The 25,792-nt window shown below is 34.3% G+C and overlaps 4 protein-coding genes and 2 long non-coding RNA genes across 9 annotated transcripts in view; 3 read left to right on the forward strand and 3 right to left on the reverse strand.

Annotated features, from left to right (window-relative positions):
- Positions 1-1,253: 1,253 nt before the first annotated feature.
- Positions 1,254-4,452, forward strand: LOC124457022 (keratin-associated protein 10-4-like). The gene is given in 22 exon segments (XM_047007322.1): positions 1,254-1,298; positions 1,392-1,404; positions 2,103-2,348; positions 2,405-2,446; positions 2,503-2,550; positions 2,798-2,863; positions 2,920-2,950; positions 2,952-2,996; positions 2,998-3,042; positions 3,044-3,088; positions 3,090-3,134; positions 3,136-3,180; positions 3,182-3,228; positions 3,377-3,410; positions 3,412-3,458; positions 3,515-3,548; positions 3,550-3,647; positions 3,704-3,790; positions 3,847-3,933; positions 4,036-4,070; positions 4,072-4,135; positions 4,448-4,452. Coding segments are annotated over 22 exon segments (1,254 nt in total).
- A 1,574-nt stretch (positions 4,453-6,026) lies between these two features.
- Positions 6,027-7,738, reverse strand: LOC124457024 (zinc finger protein 664-like). Its single transcript, XM_047007323.1, has 4 exons — positions 7,660-7,738; positions 7,285-7,562; positions 6,905-7,163; positions 6,027-6,829 (listed from the first exon to the last, which is right to left on the reverse strand). The coding sequence occupies exons 2-4, from the start codon at positions 7,486-7,488 to the stop codon at positions 6,027-6,029; spliced, it is 1,266 nt and encodes a 421-aa protein (XP_046863279.1). The 5' UTR covers positions 7,489-7,562; positions 7,660-7,738.
- Positions 7,739-7,820: 82 nt separating this feature from the next.
- On the reverse strand, positions 7,821-8,471 carry LOC124457809. The gene is made up of 3 exons (XR_006952807.1): positions 8,126-8,471; positions 7,987-8,042; positions 7,821-7,897 (listed from the first exon to the last, which is right to left on the reverse strand). It is a non-coding gene; the product is annotated as an uncharacterized LOC124457809 (long non-coding RNA).
- A 778-nt stretch (positions 8,472-9,249) lies between these two features.
- LOC124457807 lies at positions 9,250-20,812 on the forward strand. 4 transcript variants are annotated; one of them, XM_047007992.1, is made up of 11 exons: positions 9,250-9,290; positions 9,382-9,586; positions 10,261-10,456; positions 10,621-10,661; positions 10,767-10,906; positions 11,286-11,354; positions 11,443-11,529; positions 15,409-15,465; positions 19,099-19,155; positions 20,189-20,257; positions 20,735-20,812. In XM_047007992.1, exons 5-10 carry the CDS (start codon positions 10,768-10,770, stop codon positions 20,227-20,229), a joined length of 450 nt encoding a protein of 149 aa, XP_046863948.1. In that variant the 5' UTR covers positions 9,250-9,290; positions 9,382-9,586; positions 10,261-10,456; positions 10,621-10,661; position 10,767; the 3' UTR covers positions 20,230-20,257; positions 20,735-20,812. The 4 variants fall into 4 exon arrangements, with proteins under 4 accessions (XP_046863948.1, XP_046863947.1, XP_046863946.1 ...); XM_047007991.1 differs by lacking the exon at positions 10,621-10,661 and having other exon boundaries at positions 9,382-9,591; XM_047007990.1 differs by lacking the exon at positions 10,621-10,661.
- A 134-nt stretch (positions 20,813-20,946) lies between these two features.
- On the forward strand, positions 20,947-22,078 carry LOC124457810. Its single transcript, XR_006952808.1, has 2 exons — positions 20,947-21,034; positions 21,299-22,078. It is a non-coding gene; the product is annotated as an uncharacterized LOC124457810 (long non-coding RNA).
- A 223-nt stretch (positions 22,079-22,301) lies between these two features.
- The window catches only part of LOC124457806 (nucleolar and spindle-associated protein 1-like), a 3,874-nt gene continuing 383 nt past the window's right edge, over positions 22,302-25,792 (reverse strand). The window contains exons 2-9 of the mRNA XM_047007989.1: positions 24,956-25,041; positions 24,795-24,868; positions 24,541-24,657; positions 24,426-24,477; positions 24,109-24,196; positions 23,856-24,028; positions 23,582-23,785; positions 22,302-22,566 (exon numbers count right to left, since the gene is read on the reverse strand). Coding sequence (XP_046863945.1) covers positions 22,479-22,566; positions 23,582-23,785; positions 23,856-24,028; positions 24,109-24,196; positions 24,426-24,477; positions 24,541-24,657; positions 24,795-24,868; positions 24,956-25,041 — 882 coding nt within the window. The 3' untranslated portion in view covers positions 22,302-22,478. The remainder of the gene's footprint in view (positions 22,567-23,581; positions 23,786-23,855; positions 24,029-24,108; positions 24,197-24,425; positions 24,478-24,540; positions 24,658-24,794; positions 24,869-24,955; positions 25,042-25,792) is intronic.

Here is a 25,792-nt window from a genome sequence, read left to right on the forward strand (position 1 = left end):
AAGTGAAGAATTTTTTCATTAACAGCTGGACTAATTATAGCGTAATGTAATAAACTTTGGGGTGCTTCACCCCCCCTCAGCAACCCCTTCGGTACGGCCCTGACAATTGCAACCAATTGCAACCAATAAGTCAATCTATGACTGCAACAGATCAGCTTGCACAGTAGTGAAATGTAATATAAATATGTTGTTGTTGAGTTCTATAAGAATAGAACTTATAGGTCTTATAGAACTCAATGGTTGTTATTTGTAATATGTTGTTATTACAGTTCAATGGCATGGCAGCAACTGCTACTACCGCTGATTAAACATTCGTGGGCGCGGAAGTTAAGTATATTTTATACTGACAAAGTATTATGAATGTTTAATGACAAAGTATTGTCACAGAATAGATACATAGTATATTGATACAGAATAGATACGTTGTATCTATTCTGTGGTATTGTTAAAAAATTGGTTTGGAGTACTCGTACTCCAGAGAGAAAATTCACGATTAAAAGAAAGTGGAATAGGTAAATACCTGTCAAGAATAAGTAACTATAATCATTATAGTGTTATATGTAACGGTTGGTGTTATACTTATAGTATATAATGCAATTTGACTAGAATAATACATGTCTTTAGACGACAAAAGCAAATACATGTTACTCCAGACTTTCATGGGGGATTTTTCACACTCATATAACGTGATAAACTGTATTTAATGTTTTAAAAGAGAATTTGTGATTGTCAATCTGTCGTTTTGTAGTAGTTATTAAAAAATGTACACTAGTCATAAGTCATCCCCTACATCCAATTTGGACAAGTTCTAGGTTTTTTTGACTCATTGTTAGCTTTAGTTTAGATTCCTCTCATAGAACTTATACACCAATGACCAAAATGGCCACAATTTGAAAAAACTACATTTGATGTATCAAGCATGAAATGAAATGCATGGAATACATCTTCCTATTAAAAGTATTGAATATGCTGCTTAAGTAAATTTGAGAAACTCTTTGATTTGTGGTTCTAGATTCTATGGCTAATGATGAGTACCCACTAAGCCATGTTTTCTGTACTAAGTGTCAGAGAATTTTCTTATGAGAAATCAAAAGTTTTAAATTATTCATTATAGAACCATTTTAGTTCATCAATGAAAGCAACTATAATTACTGGCCCATTGCTTCTTATGGAATTTGGTTATTGCATATAAATAAAGCAATAACGGCTTTGCACAAATGAAATTTGAAAATTAAGTGTTATTTATAGACTCTATGACAAGGGTTGCTAAAGACCTTGCTTCCACAGATATCACACAGGTATACACGTATAATAAACTGATTATAAAATGGAACTAGAAAATATTACTTTGAATTGTTCTTTGGCCATTTTTTTATTGTATTTTGCTGTAGTTTCAATTGAATTGTAAACCTCCTTTTGTAATCAAAATTGTGATGTATGACTTCAATAAAAAAAACTCTAGAAACATCTCTTTAATTTACCACTTGAACATTTGATGAATTTATTTTGATATATTTTGGTGCATGGGTAAAACATTGCTTTATTTTTCAAATTAGCTAGCTATATACAGTCTTCATCCCAATGATGTGAACAATAGATTAACAATTGTAAAATAAAATTAATGTAATGTAAAATATAATGTATTGTATATTTATGTTCACTACAATCGTAAAGGGTTTCACCAGCCACTTTAATTTGTAGTCTATGTTGTAAAATCTGACTGAGATTATTTAAAAAGTGACTTTTTGTATTACTGATTTTAAGATCAAACGATAGATTAAGTGAACTAGGCACTAAGCAACTATTTGCTTTCAATTTCGGAATATTAACATAAACTTGTTCATTCGGTTTAAGACTATTAGGATTAAAGGTTATACTATAAAAAGTACGGTTACCTTTAATTTTTGCCATAGCAGTCCTTTTATAACCAGGTAAAAGCTCTATTTATATGCAGTATTCATCTCTTATATATTAGCTCTATTTATATTCACTACAATCTACTATTGTATTTCATTTATTGCTGCATATTGTTCGTTCCTTACATTATACGACCTGTTATAAACATCACGTGATAATTGACACATACGTGGATTATCATTAAGTTATTCTATTCCAATCCAATATATCCTTCGCTCTACATGTGTGTTGCAATCCCAACCTGTCATGCTATATCCTTCACTCGCATATTTGTTCAATCCCAACCTGTCATGCCATATCCTTCACTCTGCATGTGTGTTGTAATCCCAACCTGTCATGCTATATCCTTCACTCGCATATTTGTTCAATCCCAACCTGTCATGCCATATCCTTTACCCTGCATGTGTGTTGTAATCCCAACCTGTCATGCTATATCCTTTACCCTGCATGTGTGTTGTAATCCCAACCTGTTATGCCCTATCCTTTACTCTGCATGTGTGTTGCAATCCCAATCTGTCATGCCATATCCTTTACTCTGCATGTTTGTTTCAATCCCAACCTGTCATGCTATATCCTTTACTCTGTATGTGTGTTGCAATCCCAATCTGTCATGCCATATCCTTTACTCTGCATGTTTGTTTCAATCCCAACCTGTCATGCTATATCCTTTACTCTGCATGTATGTTGCAATACCAACCTGTGTGTGTTGTAATCCCAACCTGTTTTACCCTGCATGTGTTGCAATCCCAAATATCCTCCATGTGTTTGCCCAACCTGTCATGTATCCTTTACTCCATGTATGTTACCATGTCATGTCCTATCCTTACTTTGTTCAATCCCAACCTGTCATGCCATATCCTTTACTCCATGTGTGTTGCAGTCCCAACCTGTCATGCCATATCCTTTACTCTGCATGTGTGTTGCAATCCCAACCTGTCATGCCATATCCTTTACTCTGCATGTGTGTTGCAGTCCCAACCTGTCATGCCATATCCTTTACTCTGCATGTGTGTTGCAATCCCAACCTGTCATGCTATATCCTTTACTCTGCATGTGTGTTGCAATCCCAACCTGTCATGCTATATCCTTTACTCTGCATGTGTGTTGCAATCCCAACCTGTCATGCTATATCCTTTACTCTGCATGTGTGTTGCAATCCCAACCTGTCATGCTATATCCTTTACTCTGCATGTGTGTTGCAATCCCAACCTGTCATGCTATATCCTTTACTCTGCATGTGTGTTGCAATCCCAACCTGTCATGCTATATCCTTTACTCTGCATGTGTGTTGCAATCCCAACCTGTCATGCTATATCCTTTACTCTGCATGTGTGTTGCAATCCCAACCTGCCATGCCATATCCTTTACTCTGCATGTGTGTTGCAATCCCAACCTGCCATGCCATATCCTTCACTCTACATGTGTGTTGCAATCCCAACCTGCCATGCCATATCCTTTACTCTGCATGTGTGTTGCAATCCCAACCTGTCATGCCATATCCTTTACTCTGCATGTGTGTTGCAATCCCAACCTGTCATGCTATATCCTTTACTCTGCATGTGTGTTGCCATCCCAACCTGTCGTGCTATATCCTTTACTCTGCATGTGTGTTGCAATCCCAACCTGTCATGCTATATCCTTTACTCTGCATGTGTGTTGCAATCCCAACCTGTCATGCTATATCCTTTACTCTGCTCTGCATGTGTATTGCAATCCCAACCTGTCATGCTATATCCTTTACTCTGCTTGTATGTTGCAATACCAACCTGTCATGCTATATCCTTTACTCTGCATGTGTCTTGCAATCCCAACCTGTCATGCTATATCCTTTACTCTGCTCTACATGTGTATTGCAATCCCAACCTGTCATGCTATATCCTTTACTCTGCATGTATGTTGCAATACCAACCTGTCATGCTATATCCTTTACTCTGCATGTGTGTTGCAATCCCAACCTGTCATGCTATATCCTTTACTCTGCTCTGCATGTGTATTGCAATCCCAACCTGTCATGCTATATCCTTTGCTCTGCATGTATGTTGCAATACCAACCTGTCATGCTATATCCTTTACTCTGCTTGTATGTTGCAATACCAACCTGTCATGCTATATCCTTTACTCTGCATGTGTCTTGCAATCCCAACCTGTCGTGCTATATCCTTTACTCTGCATGTGTGTTGCAATCCCAACCTGTCATGCTATATCCTTTACTCTGCATGTATGTTGCAATCTTAACCTGTCATGCTATATCCTTTACTCTACATGTGTGTTGCAATCCCAACCTGTCGTGCTATATCCTTTACTCTGCATTTATGTTGCAATACCAACCTATCATGCTATATCCTTTACTCTGCATGTGTGTTGCAATCCCAACCTGTCATGCTATATCCTTTACTCTGCATGTATGTTGCAATATTAACCTGTCATGCTATATCCTTTACTCTGCATGTGTGTTGCAATCGTAATCATTCACGCTCGTTATATATTCCACATCGCGGTACAATCTCACATGAATGTTTCCCATTTTTAGATTAACAAGTCCCTGGGTCATGGTGCATCGAATGAACTTCTCTTGGAGCTTACTAGAGCTGACATCATAACGCTGAGACCTCAAGCAATGCTTAACAACGAGGTCGTGAACGCATATTTGCATATGATTGCCGAGCCTAGTAAGAAAATTGGAGTTAGCGTTCATGCTTGTAATACATTTTTTTATCCAAAACTGATTAAAACTGGTCATACAAGTTTGCGGCGCTGGACTAAAAAAGTTGATTTATTTTGGAATAACTATATTATTATTTATAAATATTATTAAAATATTTATATTTATATTCAAATATTTATATATTTATATTATTAAAATATTTTTTTTGTTTATTTTCTGAAGTTGAAAAACTACAAGTATAGTAATTGTCGTTACTGAAGATTTAAGCTAAGAACGACAAGTGTAAACGTTGCTTACCTATGTTTTTCTTTTCAGTTAAGAACTAACGATCCAGATTAGTACAAAGTTTAAAAAAACACTTCCTATCACTGCCGCAATTTGAGTCAATCATAAAATGTTTTCACACATTTACTTCATGGAACACAAAAAGATTTTTGATAAAAACCAAAGCAGGCTATAGTCTGCAATTGAAATTTCGCGATTCTCGTAAGGAGGAAGCATTTAACATAGAGGGTTTTCTATTATGTAAACGGAGATGCAGCAATCATCGAAGAAACAATACAAACGCAATTAATGTAAAAAAACTAACAGAAAGAATTATCAGACTCTCTTCGGAAAGTGTACAAAATTACATCGAATGTACGTATAACCGAATGAATTTTTGCCAATCATTACAAAAGCGCAAAGTTTCATTAAAACTATACAAAGCGCAAGACATGGTATCACCACAGATCTTAAAAAAACAAAAACACATACTAAACAAGCACCGTTAGCTTACCCTAAGTGTAAAAAGTTACGGCACCTCGTTGTATTGTTATTTTACTATTGAGTTACTGAGTACATTTGTATTGCTCTTCCTTTTTTGAAAAAGAGCCGAAACAGGGCCAAACCGAGGTTTTCTCAGATAAAATTTGCACTGCCCACATGAATCACATCCCAACCAGTCTTCACCATCATCTATCTGGCAAATCTTGCATACCAAACTTATTTTCACAGCCGTTCATGATTTGATTCCACTAAAATGATTTGCGAAAGAAAACCTGTTGTTCAACACAGAGTTTTACAAAGAATGTTATATTTACTATACATTATAATGACGTCATTCTCGATGTTCACGTGAATAAATAATATATTGTTTATAATCAACTCAACTGCAAAAAATTTTTTGAAAATATTTACTAAATTTACATAATCATCCACGAAATTTGTTATCACTCGCACACATACTTTACTCATAATTTATAAAATGTTTTAATGTTTGATATTTTTATGTAGTTTCAAGCTATTAAGATGTGTGAATGTTTTACCACAATGTTCACATTGATAAGGTTTTTCTCCAGTATGAATTCTAACGTGTTGAGTCAAGTGATGAAGATGTGTAAATGTTTTACCACAATTTTCACATTGATAAGGTTTTCTCCAGTATGAATTCTAACGTGTTGATTCAAGGAACCAAGCACTGTAAATGTTTTACCACAATGTTCACATTGATAAGGTTTTCTCCAGTATGAATTCTAACGTGTTGATTCAAGGAACCAAGCACTGTAAATGTTTTACCACAATGTTCACATTTATAAGGTTTTTCTCCAGTATGAATTCTAACGTGTTGATTCAAGGAACCAAGCACTGTAAATGTTTTACCACAATGTTCACATTGATAAGGTTTTTCTCCAGTATGAATTCTAACGTGTTGATTCAAGGAACCAAGCACTGTAAATGTTTTACCACAATGTTCACATTTATAAGGTTTTTCTCCAGTATGAATTCTAACGTGTCTATTCATGTCACCAAGCTGTGTAAATGTTTTACCACAATGTTCACATTGATAAGGTTTTTCTCCAGTATGAATTCTAACATGTTGATTCAAGTGAGAGAGCCTTGTAAATGTTTTACCACAATGTTCACATTGATAACGTCTCAATCCGTCATGTTTCTCTCCTGCATAATTTTCTTCAACTCTCTGCGATAATTTCAAAACACAGTTCCCACTATTGCTTCGACGTTTATCATTGCCAACTGAAAAATAATTCGTTTCCTTACACGACAATTTGTCTTGTAACAGTGGATTTTTTCTGCATTCATTTTTTATATGAACATTTAGGTAGTCCTCGCTACTGTACTTTCGACTACAATGTGGACATTCGCATAGCTTTGTACAAACAAGCAGTGGACATCTTTTTAAATGTTTCTCTAAGAAATTAAAATAAGTAAACATCCTTCCACAATGTCTGCAGCTGTGACCTCCAACTATAAAAGAATAGTTAGATATCATAAGATCACTATATAAAAAATTAAATTATCATACAATACCAGGTAACTAACCTTCAAAATGTTTCTCGTCGTCTTCCTCGTCAAACAATGATACTCCCAGTTGTTCAGCAAATTCATCTCCATACCAAACAAGCAGCTCTTTATCTGCCTCAATCTCTTTATAAACTCGGTAGTAAATTTCACCATGATGTTGATATGCAATTATATTTTGTTCATCTTCACATCGTGCACAATTCACAAATCTCATCCAGTTGCCTTGAGTTGAATCTTTACCATCAATATAATATCGAATCTTTCCTTCTTGTAGAATCTATAAACACCAACAGGTAAACAGTAGTGCCAAAGTCGTACATTCTTTAGCTGGATGGTGTTAATGGAACAAGCAGAAAGTATTTTAATAAAAAAAAATAAAATACAGACGATATGTTTACCTCCCACATGTACGAAGTATCTCTTCCTTCCTCTAAATCATCAAGCAAAACTTTCTCTCCTCTGTATGGTCCAAAACGAGTGTTGATCTCTAACTTTTTATTTGCAAACACACCCATGCCTGCTTCAGGTATGGTAGAAGGTATTACGTAAAGATCTTCAGGAAGTGTCTTCAAAGCATTTGATGTTCCCTTTCTTGATCTCATTGTGCTATCTTCAATGATGTGAAAATTGTGCGATGGACATTCGCCATAGTAAAAATCATCGCACTGCTCACAATCTATAACGAAAAGATGAAATCACAATGATGAACTTATGTTTATAAAGCGAACATTAAAAAAACGTTGAGAGTCGACGTGAATATGTAAAATACGTACAAATATAATGATCATCGTCAGGTACTTCTTCTTCAGTATAGTTCTTTCTTGACGAGTTTCTCGAAGATCGTCTTGAAGGTATATTTTTTAAATATTTACATTTATGTTTGATTGATTTTCTTTTAATATTACATTTAGTTTTTTCATCATTATTTTTAACCATTGAATTGTCATCAACAGATGAATTAAAATCATTATTTGACGTGGCTGAAGGAGCACAAAATTTTTTCGAAGAAGCCTGCAAAAATTTTGTAAATAAAATTTAATAAGAATATACGCATGTATAGTCAATCATTTCTTTTCATCTTTTTTTTACGACATAGCTACCTGTTTATTTGAAGATTTCTTGGTGACGGAACTGCTTCTAAATGTTGATTTAAAGACTGAAAACAAAACAAATTCATATTTAAAAAGTGCTTTTCACTGACAAAATATAGATTAGCAAATTGTCTTTAAGCTAACTCACTTGGCTTTACTTTCTTTAGCAAAAAATTTTCATCTTTTCCAGGTAACCATTCTTCATCACTGCTACTGTCTTCGTCAATTTTCTCTTCTTTGTTCGTTGCTTCGGAAGATATGCAGACCTGTCCACTTCAATGCCTTTATAAACGCAAAAATATACCAACATAAACACATTGGGCTTCACGAATGAAGGCTAAAATGCACTTGCCCAAATTCTCGAGGAAATCAAGGTTTTGCTTGATTTTAGCAAGTCTTTGGAGTTCATAATCACTGAGCTCTTCTTTTTCTGTCTTCGACATTCTTTACAAAACCAATGCACAACAACAACAAACAATTTTTAAACGTAGGAAATGCATTTTCCCCAACTGTACATAAAGTCGATACTCAAATTGAAATAGATACCTGGCAGAGTTAGCAAACAATCCAGACACACTTGTGGATACAATCTTATTAGATAAGATAACGTTGTTTAATTTCTTTAACTTTTAAAAGGTTTAAAACTGGAAGTGAATACGTTTAAAATAACTTAACAATGCTTTAACAACAAGACGACAAGAAAAATATTTCAAGTTTTCGCGGGAAAATGTCGCATGCGTAGTAGGCTCGTGAAGTCATCGCAATATTCCGTAATATGATCGGAACCTTTTTGATGGAAAATTTTCATGCAAAAGACTATAGTTCACGATTTTTAATGCAAAAGACTATAGTGCAAGCATTTTAATAAAAAAGACTATAGATCACGGTTTTTCATTCAAAAGACTATATTTCACGAATTTTCATGCAAAAGACTATAGTTCACGAATTTTCATGCAAAAGACTTTACTTCACGAATTTTCATGCCAAAGACTATAGTTCACGAATTTTCATACAAAAGACTATAGTTCAAAAAGATTGCATCTTTAAAAAGTTGACCATAAAACTTAAAGTCTCGAGTCTAAGTTTTACGTAGAAATGAATTATGAAATACAATACATTCAATACATTCTCAGAGGTAAATATTTTTTCGTATGTCATATGAGTAAAATACAAATAATATTACATTAACCGAATATTGAATACAATGCATCAGTTACTCTTTTTCATTTTTCATGAAAAGTGGAAGCACATCGTGAGCGATAATCCTGGGCGGAGTCTGGAAACAATGGCGAAAGACGGTTGAAGACATTATGGTAAGATTCAAAATTCTATTATCTTTCAAATGAAAAATCCCATTAAAAATTATATGAAAAGTTTTCCGTAACAGTTCATTTTATTGTGTAGCATGGAAAAACCAAAACTGACTGGGAAAGAAAATATATTTGACGGAATTAATTATTATTTGCTCGCCAATTTTGTCAAGTGGCAGTTCACACGACGAGAGTAAAGGTCGACATTCACCACTGACTGAGAGAAACCTCACTTGCCTGGGCAAGGGGTCTAGATTTTCTAGATCTGGGGTCTAGGGTCTAGATCTTCTGTCTAGAATGTAAGGTGAAAAGTACAATATATAGTTAATGATTTTATTGAATTTTGCTGTTCTTCTGTACCATTATATCTAACTGGACTCTTGTTTTTGTCAGTTTTATTTTAACTCGGAATAAAATTGGACAAGTACGTTTTTGACTAGTGCACTTTGTAAGAGAAGATTTGCAAAATATGGGTGCAAATCTAGTCAGGTTTTACTGCGAAATACTTAGTTTTATGGTGAGATTTTCGATTACAAGTTAGAGATCATTGAAATGTAATTTAACATTGATGTTTATTTCGATCAACGTGCTTTAAAGAACTTCTCTAGAAGTTCGTTTTGTCATTGTATGTTTGAAAAAATGTCATTGATAAAAGATTTCCCAATGTTTATTATGTCAAGTATGAAGAATGTTTTTCTCATGAAGTGTATTCAACCCATCACCATACTCTTTGGAATGATACCATAATACATAAGTTGTACCTTCTCTTATTCAGTGGTTGTGGAGTGCCCTGTTTATTTACCAAAAATTTTTATTTTACTTTTATTTTATTTTACTGAACATTTACTTTATTGTTCATTTGTATTAATTGATTACATCGCGCTTGCTTAATTATATAAATTATCAAGAAATAGGTGATTTCAAATTGGTTTATGCGACTTATATAAACTTGATTTTTCTTTTCTAAATTCAGCATTTTTCCAAGTACTCCACTTCTAAAGTCATCTGTCACTGACAAGCATCGCAATTTGTGGGAAGAAATTTGTAAGTTGGATGAAGAGGAACTACCCAAAATTCTCGTACCCAGAATTCTCACCAAACGCACCCAAATAGAATGTACCCAAATTCTCACCAAAGAAGACCATATTTTGTATGGTGAAGTTGCTAAGGTGATTGCTACTTAAAACCATGTATTATTGAGGCTTGATAATTGATAACCAGTAGTTGTGGACTTTTTCCGAATGTTTTGATGTCTTTTCATCATTTCTTGGTGTTCAATATATGAATGATTTTTGTAATTGTTTTTTAATCATGTTGGTTTTTGTTGCCACAGTAAATTGTGACAAAGATCATCGACAATCTTCCAATTTTCACGTAAGTTAATGTCAAGCAACATGCATCCGACTCGTTACTGAATTGTTTTGTTAAAAGTCCACTCTTGTACGCTACAGTGTTAGATCGTGTTGCTTGCAATTATAGGATGGATGAAACTGCCGAGGATCATGGGATTGTAAAAGACCGTGATGTTAACAATGATATTGAAACCAGTCTTTCAGAACAAAAAGTTGTTTGTGAAGAAGAAAAAGATGTGATTGCCAATGGTAAGGATGATATACAAAGTATGTATTTTCTTTTGAATTTGGGGCTATCTACTTTTGCTGCCTTTCCACAAGACTACAATTTTAGATATAAATAAATGAAAACATAGCAACATATTTTAATAAAGTAAGTTACTTTGCTAGTGGGAGAAGACCATGGGTAGAAATTAACAAATTTATTCATCAAGTGCTATGTAGTTTTGTTTTTGCAAACAAAAAGAAAAAGAATGTGATGAAAACTTATATAATGAATAGAGACTGAACTATGTTTAGGTTCATTTGGATAGCAAATATTACAAATTGTATGTAAGACATTGAACCCAACTATATGAGTTTCTAAGATAAAGCAACACAGTAGCCTTTTTTAAATGTTTTCTCGATAATCATTTCTTCTGTTCAGTTGATGAGTCCGAAATGGTGGAAAATGGCGAAGTTAAAGGAGATAATGATTTCATAAACTCGTGTACTGGTAAAAAATTAATATCTTCATAATGATGTGTTGATTAAGTGTGAGCATATTTTGTTAAATTTGCCATTCATGTTCGTTTTTACCATAGAATTTGATACTACAATTAAAGAAACATCTGTCAATGACGAATCATGCTTAGAAAATACATTGTCTGAATTTGATGAAAGTTCCGAAGGTATACGAAAAATTTTTATTTTACAATCGCTTTGGCTCCATTGAGTTCTATAATAACTGGAGCGGCTATCTCAAGCGCGGCCTTAGATATCTGATGCAGTGAACTCCATATATATATATATCTGGAATGATAACGACAATACATTTTATAGATAAAAAGTTGAAGCCAAAGTCCTAGTCTCTTGCGCGGTTTGTACGTCAGTTCCAGTCCGTCAAAGTCGAATATTCACGCGGTTTGTACGTCAGTTTCATTCCCCTGAGTGCCAAACATACACGGCCAATATAAATTTGAATACAAATTGCGAAAGCATAAACATATAAACAACATCACTACAAACAACACACGAGGCTAACTCTATGCAAAAGGTTATTTTTTACAGCTGAAACTTTACTACAGTGAGTTCGTTGTAATTTACAACTTGTAACGAGGAAAAGCCAAATGAAAATTACACTGTATGCTAAAAAGACAATGCAATAGAAAATATGACGAGAAAATATTCAAGCATAAACTTTTCTTTCGTCCGAAGGTAAATTTTCAAACGGTGTCAGACAGTGTTTGTCTTTTTTTGTCATTTCAGTGGATTTAAAGATCTGTTTTTCCGAAGAAAAAAGAAACTTGAATATCCAGTTTCATAAAACATATTGAGTCTATAACTCGCATTTTTACTTTTTACAGAGCGATTGTATTTTTCATCGATATTTATTGTGCTTGATATACTACATGGTTGTCATCTCGATATCAATAATTGAATATCCTTAAAGACTTTGCATGTTTGTAAATGTAGATCGTCCAGGTTGGTATAGTCCTGAGAAGGACTGTTTTTGTTATTGTTGACTGACGTTTCGACAACCTTAGCGGTAGTCATCTTCTCTTTGATTCATTTGACTCTGAAGATGACTACTGCTAAGGTTGTCAAGTCAAATCAAAAACCTTCTCAGGACTATACCAACCTGGACGATCTACATTTACAAACATGTAACGATACTCCCGGGTTCAAACCATTTACCTTAAAGACTTTGATATGTTTTAAAGGAAAACCGCAGCGTAAAAGCAGATCGACTAAGTTCACCTCACCCTGCTTCTCGATTTATCACTTTGATTCACTTTCCGTGAACCTTTTCCTTCCAAAAATTTCGTTATTTTTACGCTCTGATCAAGATCCGAACTCTACCATTACCAAGGGACAAATGATTTAAAAAAATTAAAATGAGCACGCGAGAGACTAGAGCCTGACGTGTAATGACGAATGATGACGACAAATATTTTTTTGGCTTCAATTTTTGGCTTCGGTTATCATTCCAGTTATTCAAATGTCGAGTTCACTCATCTGATGACGCCAAAAAAATGGCGGATTTCGTCCGTTGCCGCTGAGATTTACCGAAATTGACCGCTTTTCCGAAAATTTCACAATTCCCCACTCCCTCCTGAGGCAAGAGTGAGGAAAATGTATGTGTGTATTTGGGATTCGGCAAGCAATTTTTTGATGAAAATCAAGGTAAAAACCTTAAATTCATAACAGCGAGTCAACTGTGGTTGTCAGTTATCTGCTCTTACGAGGATGCATTTATAACTATCGACGAAAGAGCTATAATATGTGTCGGCTACACATGAATGAATGCAGATGTGGGTCGTTCTTTTACCAGCGTCAAACTTGTTTGATCGATTAAACTCTTTAGTCTATACAAAAAAGTATATCATAGTTCATCTCCACGGTTCACGAGAGAGGTTAGCTTATTTGTTATCATTGCTATTTTGCTTCCTTTCATGATGCAATGGGCAATGGCTTTTTTCTCCACAATTGTTGGATTTTTACTTGTTTCTTTAAAAAAGTAAATATTAAATCTCTGGATATTTACGGATTTTCTGTAATTGAGTTTCATATTAAATTTCAAAAAGACTCAAGTCTGCATAGGTTTGGTAAATGAAAACAAACAATAATGTATAGAAATTACTTTAATTAACCTTTTTGTGATGTTCTGAAGTGCAGCTGCATCAAATACTTGTAAAGTTGTAGCACATTTTGATTTTGTTGTATTGATATATGAATTGGGCAAAATGCAAATAATCATCAGAACAGTTATGCTTCCAATGGTGTTTATAATTCAATTGTAGTTTTAATACTTCTACCTTTCTTTTTCACTTTGTTTTGTTTTTCCTATATTTGCAATAAAAGTGCACTATAATTTGAATGATTAACCTTAATAATAAATTTCATAAGCAGTTGGTAGTGCATTTTGTTCTCTGAGTATCCACATCTGGTGTTTTGTTCATACAAGAATGATGAAGTGCAACTAGATATGTCATAGCAAGGCAATAAAACCAAATGAATTACATACCTATACTTTTATGCTAGAAGTGTACTTTTATGCTAGAAGCTTAAAAGCTTTTTAGAAATTAGAAAGTTATTGGATTATATTACCTCTATATCATCAATCTCATGATAAGAAATAAGAAGCAAAAAATTTGTAGAAAAGCTTTGAAAAGTGAAAAACTTTTCTTTAAAAAAGCAGCAATAATGCATATGATAAATCTCCATTCTGTACTCTAATAGGTAAATAAGCTCAAATTTTTCTTAAAGAAATATATAAGAAATATACAGTACAGTAACTTTAAAGGTTTCATCACTGAATCTTTAATGCTTCAGTATAGTGCATTAGATATTAGTAACATTTAAACAACACTCAACTAAAATATTTTGATAAAGATATGACATGATTTAAACATTAAGTTATATACAACCCAATGGCTTATACAGTTTGATTCTTCACATCTGCATCGAGTCATCATCAATCTCAGTACAAATGTTTACATAGACACAAACTTTATGGCCTTTCCATTTTATATGTTGTGAATTGACATTTAATTAAGCATCAAAACACACACAACCTTCTTGCCATCTTTTTTTGGTTCATGAACTTTAACTTCAAAGCATTCAAGGCATCATTAGTGAATCCATTGTCTCCATCCATAGAATTTGACCATGATCAAATTAAATAACTCTGGATAAGGCAAACAATAAATCAATTATCTTTACAGCATTATCATTTTTTTAAGACTCTGCCTAGTCAATAACATCTTCCAGTCAATAGAACATAACAATAGAACATAACAAGCTCTGCTCCAAATCATGGGTATTGTTGGGGCTGATCATTTCTTTTTGATACGTTTCACAGAGCAAAATGTGTGCAGGGTATTTTTTGCTTTAGGGAAACTATTTTGCAAATAGATATGTAAATTTACGATTTCATGCATTAACAAATGACAGAAAAGTATGCAGAATTTTATGGACAAAAACAGGAAAACATCAGTATATTTGGCGTTCAAGTCAATCTTAAAAAATACGATCTTTAATATGTATTTTATGGCTTTTCAAGTGCATGTATAATTGCTTTTCAATCGTTGACGGACTAACAAAACAAACAACTACCTCACCTGTGAGAAGCGATATGTTCCTTTTTGTGGAAACTACGACATCCAACAATTGAACGATTGAAGTGTTGGCATTATAAAAGAAATGCCAAAAAAGAATCGTCACAGAATATGGAACTAACGATATCTATATTATTCTGTGATATCGTGTTTGTTTTTGAAAAACTCTTTATAATTTACTATAGACACCTGGGGGAGGTCGAGAATATTATTTTTCTGCAAAGCGATCATTTCAGCGGAAATGCGTCCGTTGGCCGCCATTTTTTTGGCGACCTCGCCCCAGTAAAGTTAGCCGCTCCAGTTATTATAGAACTCAATGTTTGGCTCATAACTAACGAAGCACCGCAACATTCAGCATGAAGTACAGGCTGCTTCACATCCGTTGTAAAGTGGCACGATAAAACTGAGAATTTAATATGAAGGATGTCTCATGAAATTCTCGTTTTTTAGATCTTAATGTGACAGTGAAGGAATCCGTCGTTGATTCATCAAAGTTTTCAGACTCTAGTAAGTGCGCCATGCCTTTCATAAACTGTCGTACGTTTCAGGGGCGGATCTAGGATTTTTCAAACATCAGTCATAAAACGTCGGAGGCGCTCCGCACCTGGGGGTCTGAGGCTATCTCTCCTGAGAAATTTTGAATTTCAGAGCCTTAAAAATGCCATTTTCAGCGTTTTAGATCATTACAAAATGTATTTTGTGGTCATCGTTTTTGCGTAAAAACAACACATTTTGCTTACGTTTTTTTTTCAAAAAAAAATAAAGTGAACAATACTTGAATGTTTTGCCAAATATTTAGGCTCATTATCATGCCAAATATATGGCTCATTAGCATGTCTAGGAACATAAAAGTTATTTTACAATAATGCTATATTCAAAAACACATATAGCCTTTAAAAATTTCTACCAAGTTGTCAGGCATAGACCCCCCTAGAGACCCCCATTCAAACCTCTATGTAATGAGTTAAGTTAGAAATTTGGTACTACAAGTGACAGTTCATAGATATAGAAAAGCTCAGACTTCAAACCATGCAAGTTTATTGTAACCCTTTACCCATCTCCACATCAGTATTAGCAAATTCACATTTTGAGAAAAAACTCAAAATTTTTTTCTGCCAAAGATTAAGCAAAAATTATCAGAGTGAAAAATTGCAGTTAAGGACAGCTTAATGCCATAAATGTTTATTAGGCATTTCACTTGACTATTATCTTCTTCCAGGTGTGCTATATAGCAATCACTAGTAGCATTGTATTATCAAATACAAACAGAATGTAACCAACATGTCTTTAATTATATAATTACATGAATGTTAAAATTGGTTCATGTGTCATGCTTACTGGTTATGATAAATATCTTTTCATATGATCAAAGTTCGTTTAAATGTAAATCTGAAATAATTTAGTTTAGAAATTATAATGATCATCAGAAAAATTACCTAGTGATCATGAAAAATACTTTGCTGTTTTGCCAAATTTCAAGGTTTATCTGCATACATAGGAAGACATTTTTACTTTATAGAAAATGCTTTTTATACATCAATAGCCCTTTGGAATTTATGGCAAACAATCTGGTATGAGCCGTAGATTAACGCACCTTTACATCTCTACATGAGGTGTTCAGTTAGAAAAGGGGACAATATGTGACATGGGACAACATTTCATGTATGTGAAATACCATTCCAGTCAAATTGTCAAAATAAAAAGCTTCATGGATCAGAAGACCTAAAATCACAGGTTATAGTAAACAGCTTCTCATGTAATCAATGTTAGTTTTCTCAAATCTTAAACAATATGTAGTATAACTGTTCAATGATTGAATGATCAATGATCATAAACTGAAAAGCCCCAAACATTTGTTTATGATAAAGTAAATAATAGTATGGCGCCTTATGGCTACAGATTTTTTGTCCATTGAAATATATTTGCAGGAATGTAGGATTTCGCTGCCATATAACGGTCACGATTCCCAAGCACTAATGAAATCATGGCTAAAATCCTTCGGCAACAACAATTTTAGAAGCATCAATCTGCTTACCAAACGCCATATTAACATAAATCGCATCACACACTCGCATAAATTGACTTTGACATATTACATTCATGCATGCACTTCAGTTGTCCTTTACTTACGATTTTGATGTAAATTTCTGCAGATAAAACTCAAAACAATGTTGGCTTGCTTTTGAACATCAATGACTGAAATGTCGCTCGCGAGATCGTCTTTGCCAAGCATTTACAATTCATCCATAAATTTTTCGCCCTCTTGAAAAAATTCCCAGTTTGGAAAGCAGCATTCATGTCAATATATGAATTTGTAAAAGATTTCCATAAATTCCATCTGATTGTAGTTTAGTTTCTATCATGCTTTAGAAAATTATTATGAAACGATCAAACATTCAATTCAGACAGTGAGCTTGACTATGTTAGTTCAGTTGGCTATCAGTCGAAATAGGTCAAACCAATCACAGTAAGACAAAAATTTAAACGAACCAATTACACGATAGCAAGTGGACTCCCTTATAGGTCCGGCCACCCCGCTTATCGGTTGAGATTATTCCAGATCGTCCACTGATCTGGCTATTGACCAATGAAATAAGCGTTTTTGGCGTTCATAGACTCCTTTATCCGTCGAACCAGTCCAGTGAACTCCATATATAATATATATATATATCTGGAATGATAACGACAATACATTTTATAGATATAAAATTGAAGCCAAAGTCCTAGTCTCTTGCGCAGTTTGTACGTCAGTTCCAGTCCTTCAAAGTCGAATATTCACGCGGTTTGTACGTCAGTATCATTCCCAAACATACACGGCCAATATAAATTTGAATACAAATTGCGAAAGCATAAACATATAAACAACATCACGACAAACAACACACGAGGCCAACTCCTCGCAAAAGGTTATTTTTTACAGCTGAAACTTTACTACAGTGAGTTCGTTGTAACTTACAACTTGTAACGATGAAAAGCCAACTAAAAATTACACTGTATGCTAAAAAGACAATACAATAGAAAATATGACGAGGAAATATTCAAGCATAAATTTTTCTTTCGTCGGAAGGTAAATTTTCAAACGGTGTCAGACAGTGTTTGTCTTTTTTTGTCATTTCAGTGGATTTAAAGATCTGTTTTTCCGAAGAAAAAAGAAACTTGAATATTCGGTTTCATAATAAATATTGAGTCTATAACTCGCATTTTTACTTTTTACAGAGCGATTGTATTTTTCATCGATTTTGATAGTGCTTGAAATACTAAATGGTTATCATCTCGATATCAATAATTGAATATTCTTTAAGACTTTGCATGTTTGTAAATGTAGATCGTCCAGGTTAGTATAGTTCTGAGAAGGATTGTTTTTGTTGTTGTTGACTGACGTTTCGACAACAACAACAAAAACAGTCCTTCTCAGGACTATACCAACCTGGACGATCTACATTTACAAACATGTAACGATACTCCCGGGTTCAAACCATTTACCTTAAAGACTTTGATATGTTTTAAAGGAAAACCGCAGTGTAAGAGCAGAGCGACCACGTTCACCTCACTTTGGTTATCAATTTATCACTTTGATTCACTTTCCGTGAACCTTTTCATTCCAAAAATTTCGTTATTTTTACGCTCTGATCAAGATCCGACCTCTACCATTACCAAGGGACAAATGATTAAAAAAAATTAAAATGAACACGCGAGAGACTAGAGCCTGACGTGTAATGACGAAAGATGACGACAAATATTTCTTTGGCTTCAATTTTTGGCTCCGGTTATCATTCCAGTTATTCAAATGTCGAGTTCACTGAACCATTCAAGCCACCCCGCTTATCAGTCGGTTATTCCAGGTCAATTAAAATTCAACTGATCTGGTTACCATGGAGATGTTTTTTAATTAGTCATGGATTAGTCATTAGATTAGTTTTCAATAATAAATAAAGCTGGATTTTTATCACGAAGTAAATGCGATAATAAAGTAAGAATAATTAATGAATTTTTAACTAATATGAATAGGTAATTTTTGAGTTTCAAACATCAGTCGCGCGACGGATTTGACATACTCTAGATCCGCCCCTGGTACGTTTAAAGTGTTAAAACGATAAAAATGATGAAGAAAATGCCGACTTATTTGTGACATATTTTTAGTATTAGATGAAACTGTGAAAGAGGTGACAGACGCAGATGGAAACGAGAAAGCGGCCGGTATTTGGAAGTTTCTTGCTACATGTTATTAGAAATTTGAGATAGTATCTTTATCAAAAAAAGAGCTTTCGGCGAGACTACTTCGCGTATAACTACGGGCCTAAGCATTAAATTTGCATTAAATTGAAAATCATCAAATAACCAGTTACGTATATCTTTGCGTGCTTACCCTCTATTTTTTTATTATCTTATCAACACACAATTGTTGAAACAAAATCTTCATCAAAATAATAACGGCACTAATTAAACCCAACGGATCAAATATCTTTGATAATGCGCTAAGCAGGCTTCTTTTTGTTAGTTTCGTCTTATCACCTAAATCTTCTACAAAGTTTCGTAGATCAAACGTAAACAGGTCATTGTCACAATCCCAGCCTATACCTAAAACTTTTGCGCAGTCATTGTTATTTAGAGCCCCCAAACTCCATTGTGCGAATGTCTCGTGGTCTGAATTTGTAGTCGTCGTCACCTTGTTTCCGCATTCACGTTGCTCTATAAGCGCTCGCACGTTTCCATCATTCGTAAGCGATTTTCTTAACTTAAACCCGCCTTGGGACATCCTAAATTTCGCTTTCTCGTACAACTCGATTGTTTCCTGTGCGCTCTTGCCCCCCGAAACTAGATCATCCACCTAAAACCCCTCATTCAATTTCTGAGCAAGCACTGGATCTGATTCTGCAAATTGCGCAATACTGCTCGCCGTGGTGCAGGAGCTGCTGTTTTAAATAACAAATCATGAAGTGACTCGCCGACGCTGCGGCTTTCAAGTCTTAAGAAAACGCAACATTTGCTCTCGATTCATTAGTTCTTTTGTCCTCATTATGTTTTTGTAGAAAAAATCTTTTGTTTTAATTTTGATAAAGTTTTTAATGATTTACTGTTATTGTGCTTTGTGTGCATTTTAAGGTCTTGTGTCAATGTCCTTGAAAGTCTTTGAAAAGTGCTCGACTCCATTACTATAGCATTGCATGAACCCCGATGTGATTGCTTTATCTCATGAAGATGAATTGAATGAAGTTTTTTCTGTATCTAGGGAGTTTTGTTGTCACCACCTGCCTAAACGTTAGACCATAACACGTTGAAGCGTCTTTGGGTACACGAGGTAATCAACATCATTGCAGTGCTAAAAGATAATATATCCATTTTTATATATGTCTATTGAGTGTTTCACTCTTATGCAGTTTCTTGCCGGCTTTCGACGTTTTCAATATTGTTTATCATCATGCAGTGTGCTCAATTGACTCCGATTGACCACTGACGCTTTTTTGTCAATATTTGAGCATTTGAAAACGAGTTAATTGACCGTTTTCAATACAAAATTATTGACCCTCTTTTAAAAGCTCGAATTTCCAGTTTTACAAACATTCCTTTTTCGGTGGTTCTTTTTGCATCTCTTTCCTCAATATCCCTTCGAGAAGAGTCGTTGCCTTTTTGCCCTGTTAATATCAATACACTTCGTGCGATGTTCACGTGTGCCCCTTCTTTTGTTTTCAATTTCTCTTCTGTAAAGACCTTCGTTTGTTTGCCGTGTTGATTTCCATGCAGCCCACGTGATGTTCACGTGTTAATTTTCTTTCAGGTCTTCCGCGTTTACTATGATCGGCTCGTGGATGATGCAGATCGTTCGTGGCTCATTGAATTCATGAGTCTCAAAGTCGATTTCAACCGTGTGTTTCAACACCTGGACGTTAGTGCCGAAATTATAACCGAAGACAACCTGCGAAGCTTGATCTGTTGTGATTTTTCTGACCCAAAGAATGACAGTAAACCGTACGTGGAGGTTGCTGATCTCTGTCAATTGAGGAAGGTCGTGGAAGGCTGTCTGGAAGTGTTCAATAACATGAGCAAGAAACCCATCAAAAAATCTTGTATTGTTTAGGTGAGCTCATCTCCAGTTTGTAACTACAGTCGAGCCTACTGTAAGGAAACACCCTTGGGACGACGAGCTTAAGCAAGGTGTCTTTAAGTAGAGGTTCCACTGCATTATTATGTAAAATAGCAGAAGAAATATTCTCTCGTGGTTTCATTCTTAAAGAAGCTAAAACATAAATAATTTTAAACATGTTTTTGTTCCATCAACGAATACTATCTTTATTTTAAAGTGCATACGTGACAAATTTCTTACTTCTATGTTTCAAACCAGGCAAAACAAGAAACAAGAAACTTACATCGTCATTGTTCTTATAAAATGTCTAGTTGCAGGAGGTTACACCAAATATAATGGCAAAGAAAATTGTTTTGTTTCGTTTCGTTTTAAAAGACTCATTATTTGGCATTTTTTTCTGTCATTACCAACGATGTGGAGTACAATTTTATGTAACAAAGCATATGAATTTTTGTCTTTCATTTTGCATATATTGCACGTACATCTGTCAATCATGCACTTTCAGATTTTACATCTGAATTTGTATTGTACTGCATTGGCGAAGGAAAGGAGTAATTTATGAGCAGCACAACCCTGCAACATAGGTGGTTGAGGGCAACAATTATACATTCTAAATAAGGTGTCAGGCATTTCTTACAAAACAAAAAAGAGTGAGCAATTCAAGGATTATACAAAGTTTTGTGCCAAATGTATATCTTGTACGTCATCAAGTTTTATGAAACAGCCACCTGCGAATGGGTATGGCGGAAATTTCATAGTACCGTGAAGTATTGTTATGATTGTTATAGTAAGATTTGTTCGTTGGAAGATTACTTAGCAATCGCTTCATAAACAAAAAAATGGTGCACGTATATTGCACAAACAGAATTGATGTAATTTAACTACAACCAAATAACCTCTGACAAAAAAGCAACCACTGCCACCATCTTTTCGTCACGTGATTTAAGTGCGTGACGTTTTAACACCCTCCGTACGATTATTATGACTTATGTTATATTTATGCAATAAAACTAATAATCCTTTTATTATGAACAAAAATGATTTCATTTTCATTGAACTGCAATGTATCATAAGTATGTAATAAAAAGCACACGCGTTGTTAACAACTTGTGTGTAAGATCTTTTGTTAAATTACGATGTTGTAAAACTATTGCGTGTACCTGAAATGTGTGCTTAGGTGTTATAAATTGTAAAATGGTGAAATCGACTAAACATAATGAAAAAAGAAATCAACAAGAAAAAAAATTTCAAATAGGAAAAATTTACGAAAGGAAACTAAACGAAATGTATTCTCAAAGTTTGAATTGAGAAAAAAATTGATTTGTGGAATCATAAAGAAAGATAAAAGCCGCAATGTAATCAACAATATATGAATTTAAAGTTAATTGTATTATATACAAAGAAAAAATGCCTAGGACACACATTCTGGCTCTTCCTCTTAGTTGTTCAAATCTCTTCTTCTGCTCAGAGCTGACTGTCGAGCTTGACTTTGCGCGTTTCGTTGTCTTGAAAGACGTAGACTTCGGCTGGAATGAACAGAAATCAACGTCATATAATATTTTGTTTGTTACGTGGCAAGTAATGAACTGTTACGAAGAAAGAATTTTCAGTTTCTTTCTCTTAAATTCTGAATGCACAGTTTCTACCCCCACCTAAATTTAGGGGGGGTCTTGGAATTTTCAAAAATGCCTTCTAGGGGTGGGTCGAAAAAATTTTGAATTTCTAGGGGTGGGTTATAAACTAGGGGTGGGTATGTCTATGTAGGGGTGGGTTCCGAGATTTTCCCTATTAGAAAAATTAAAAAATAGATGAAATTCATCTATGATAAAAAAAGTTAATAACTTCAAAGTTCAACATCACTCAATTCTTGCCCCCATGTTATTGCATCATCTATCTTCATATTACCCTATAAGGGACCAAAAATATCTCCCTAATTTGACACCATGTTATTGCATCAGCTATTGATTGCATCAGCTATTGATTGCATCAGCCATTTATTGCATCAGTGAATACATAGACTTTATCAGTGTTGTATATAGTATGCATAGAGAGACCATAAATAAGTCTAAAATCAGCTTTCCCTTAGAAAAAAACGAATTTTTTTTCGGCTCGTATGTAGGGGTGGGTAAGGAAATTTTGGACCTAAATGTAGGGGTGGGTTACCAATTTGGGATGGGTATGTCTAAGTAGGGGTGGGTTCCAACCCCTCTAGAAACTATGGAATGGTTTGAACCAGAGAGTATTGTTACATATACGTACACGTATAAATGTAGATTCACCAGATTAGGACAATTTTGAGAAGGGCTGTTGATGTTGGTGTTAAGGATGTAGTAACACCATCACCAACAGTCCTTGTTAGGATTGCACAAACCTAGACTACCTACATCTAAAAACATGCAACTACAAACAATCAATGAAAAATGGTGCGTTTTATCGTGTGCAGATACATGCAAACCAAAACTAAAATGTATTAACATTTATTTTTGACCATCTACCCGCATGACTTTATTTACCAATGTAAAGATTTTAATAGATCTATACCTTGTCGAGATTTTAACCGCTTTCATATCTTGTTTGTGAGTAACTGGTTTCCTACTCTTGACCTCGGGAATTTGTTTTCCATGAGACAGGGCTGGTAGTTTACCTGTGTATGGTGTGTAGTTAAGGGGTTTTGAAAGGCTTGCTTGTAAGTCAAATTTCTTACGAGGAGTTGATGTAGCAAGTGGCAACGCATTCGAAGTGAATCTAAAGAAAAAATTTATAACACTTCAAAACACTTCATTGCAACTGTAATTGGTAGCCGAATTCATAAGACCTGAAAGGGGTAGCTGGTTTGTCGCAAATTTGATTTGATTTGTTGCATCCCTTTCTTGTGGACGGAGTTCTCACAGTCTTCTCATTCGATGTTGACGAAATGTTGAACGCTAGCCTCTTTTTCCACAACCCCACTTCGCTCGGTTTTGCTGGGACGTCGACGTCCACTAATGGCTTGGCAGAGAATTATGAAAGAAGAAATTCAGTTAATGAATCTTTCTTCATTCTTGAATAATTACTAGACACAGAGTTACCTTCACTACGTTGACCTTTTTCCCAGAATGAAACAAATCCTTTGCCGGTTGTTGTTTCTTGGATAAATAGACGTCCAACGAATCCATTCTACATCAACAAAAATGTTTATAAATCAAGAAAAGAATTCATTTACTCAAAATGTTCAATACCTTTTATTGTAACACAAAATGGTTTGGTACACATATCTAAGCCTTCATAATCAATTCATGGGCGTTGTTATAATTGCTGAGAAAAATCTCGAACAAAAAACCTCTGACATCATGTAACATGCCATCAATTATATTTCAACTGTACTTACACAATTTTATATACGTACTTTTCAAATTTCTGTTGACAAATCTTCGCCCAATCTCTTGGTGTGGTAGGCCCTATAAATAAAATACCGCTAGTTGAAAAAAACCCAGATAATGGTCTGAGAAATGTTTTATTACGTTTGTTCTTCCTCTTTTCAACTAAGGCCAGTGGTGTTTTTGCTGGTGCTTTGATTTGTTCTGCATTTCTCACACTTTGTTTGGTACGTCTTGGTATTTTGCTTCTAGCAGTCATAACTGTAAGTAAAATATCATGTTTGTAAATTAATATTATTAAGAAATACATTGTAAGACTGATGGAGAAGCCAAAAGGCATCAAATGAAATATTGAACACTTTTATTAATTCATCTAGCATTTGAAGGGTTGATTTTACTTTTCTGTTTTTTCACTTCATCTTGTTGAAAATATGAAGGTATGTCTGTGCTTTTGGTTGCAACATCCACACAGCTAGAGACGAGATGAGGATACGAATACTTTAATACTTAGACATGTTTGGAGGCATGACCTGTAAAGTATTTTAATATACATACTTACCCCTCAATGCACATGAAATTTTCCTTTTTACTGTTTTCTTTCTCTTCATTACAATACTTCATAATTTCTTCAAGAAGTTTACCAGTCTGTAAAGTTACATGAAATGGCCAGAAAAGTATGAAAATATATTTGGGTACAGGTTTTGTTATTCTACCACATGCTGGTAAGGCAAAAACTTGCCTCCCATTTACATGATATTTAAACCATATCAAAGCAGGTAAACTTTCTCTAAATGTTTTGAATTATACAGTGGCAAAACCAGGCAAGATATGTAATCATACAATGCCAAATATTCAGCAACATTTCATTGGTTTCTTCAGAGTATTCATTTCAGTAAATTAACACAAAAATATTTGCATTGTGGCAGTAAAAGACATACCAGCTTTCCTACTTAAGTTAAATGCGTCAGACATTATATTGAAACATTTTTTTACTGTATAAACATAGTTTTTGTTGAAAGAGGTTTGCACTACACATAAATTACCATCTAGTTTTCATTATGAGAGTCAGAGTTGATATACATTGGCAAATAATATATAATACGTAGGTATAATGAAACTTCAAACCTCAACTAGTTGTATGTCATGTGCAACATGTTTGATAGAAATAAACACTATGGTTCAATATTATTTGAGTTTCATGTAAACATGGCTTTAGAGGGTGTTTACTGCTCACACTACGTAGAAATTTAAGCCAGGACTATAAATCTTTTAAAAATTGAAATTATAGAAACAACGTTGTTACAAATTTCAATATTTAAGATTATTGCAATTTAATTTAAAAAGCCATAATTTTGATGAAAAAAATTGGAACAATCACTCATGGCATCACTGTCAA

This window comes from Xenia sp. Carnegie-2017, unplaced genomic scaffold, assembly GCF_021976095.1.
Source record: "Xenia sp. Carnegie-2017 unplaced genomic scaffold, XeniaSp_v1 HiC_scaffold_6, whole genome shotgun sequence".
Lineage (NCBI taxonomy): Eukaryota > Metazoa > Cnidaria > Anthozoa > Malacalcyonacea > Xeniidae > Xenia > Xenia sp. Carnegie-2017.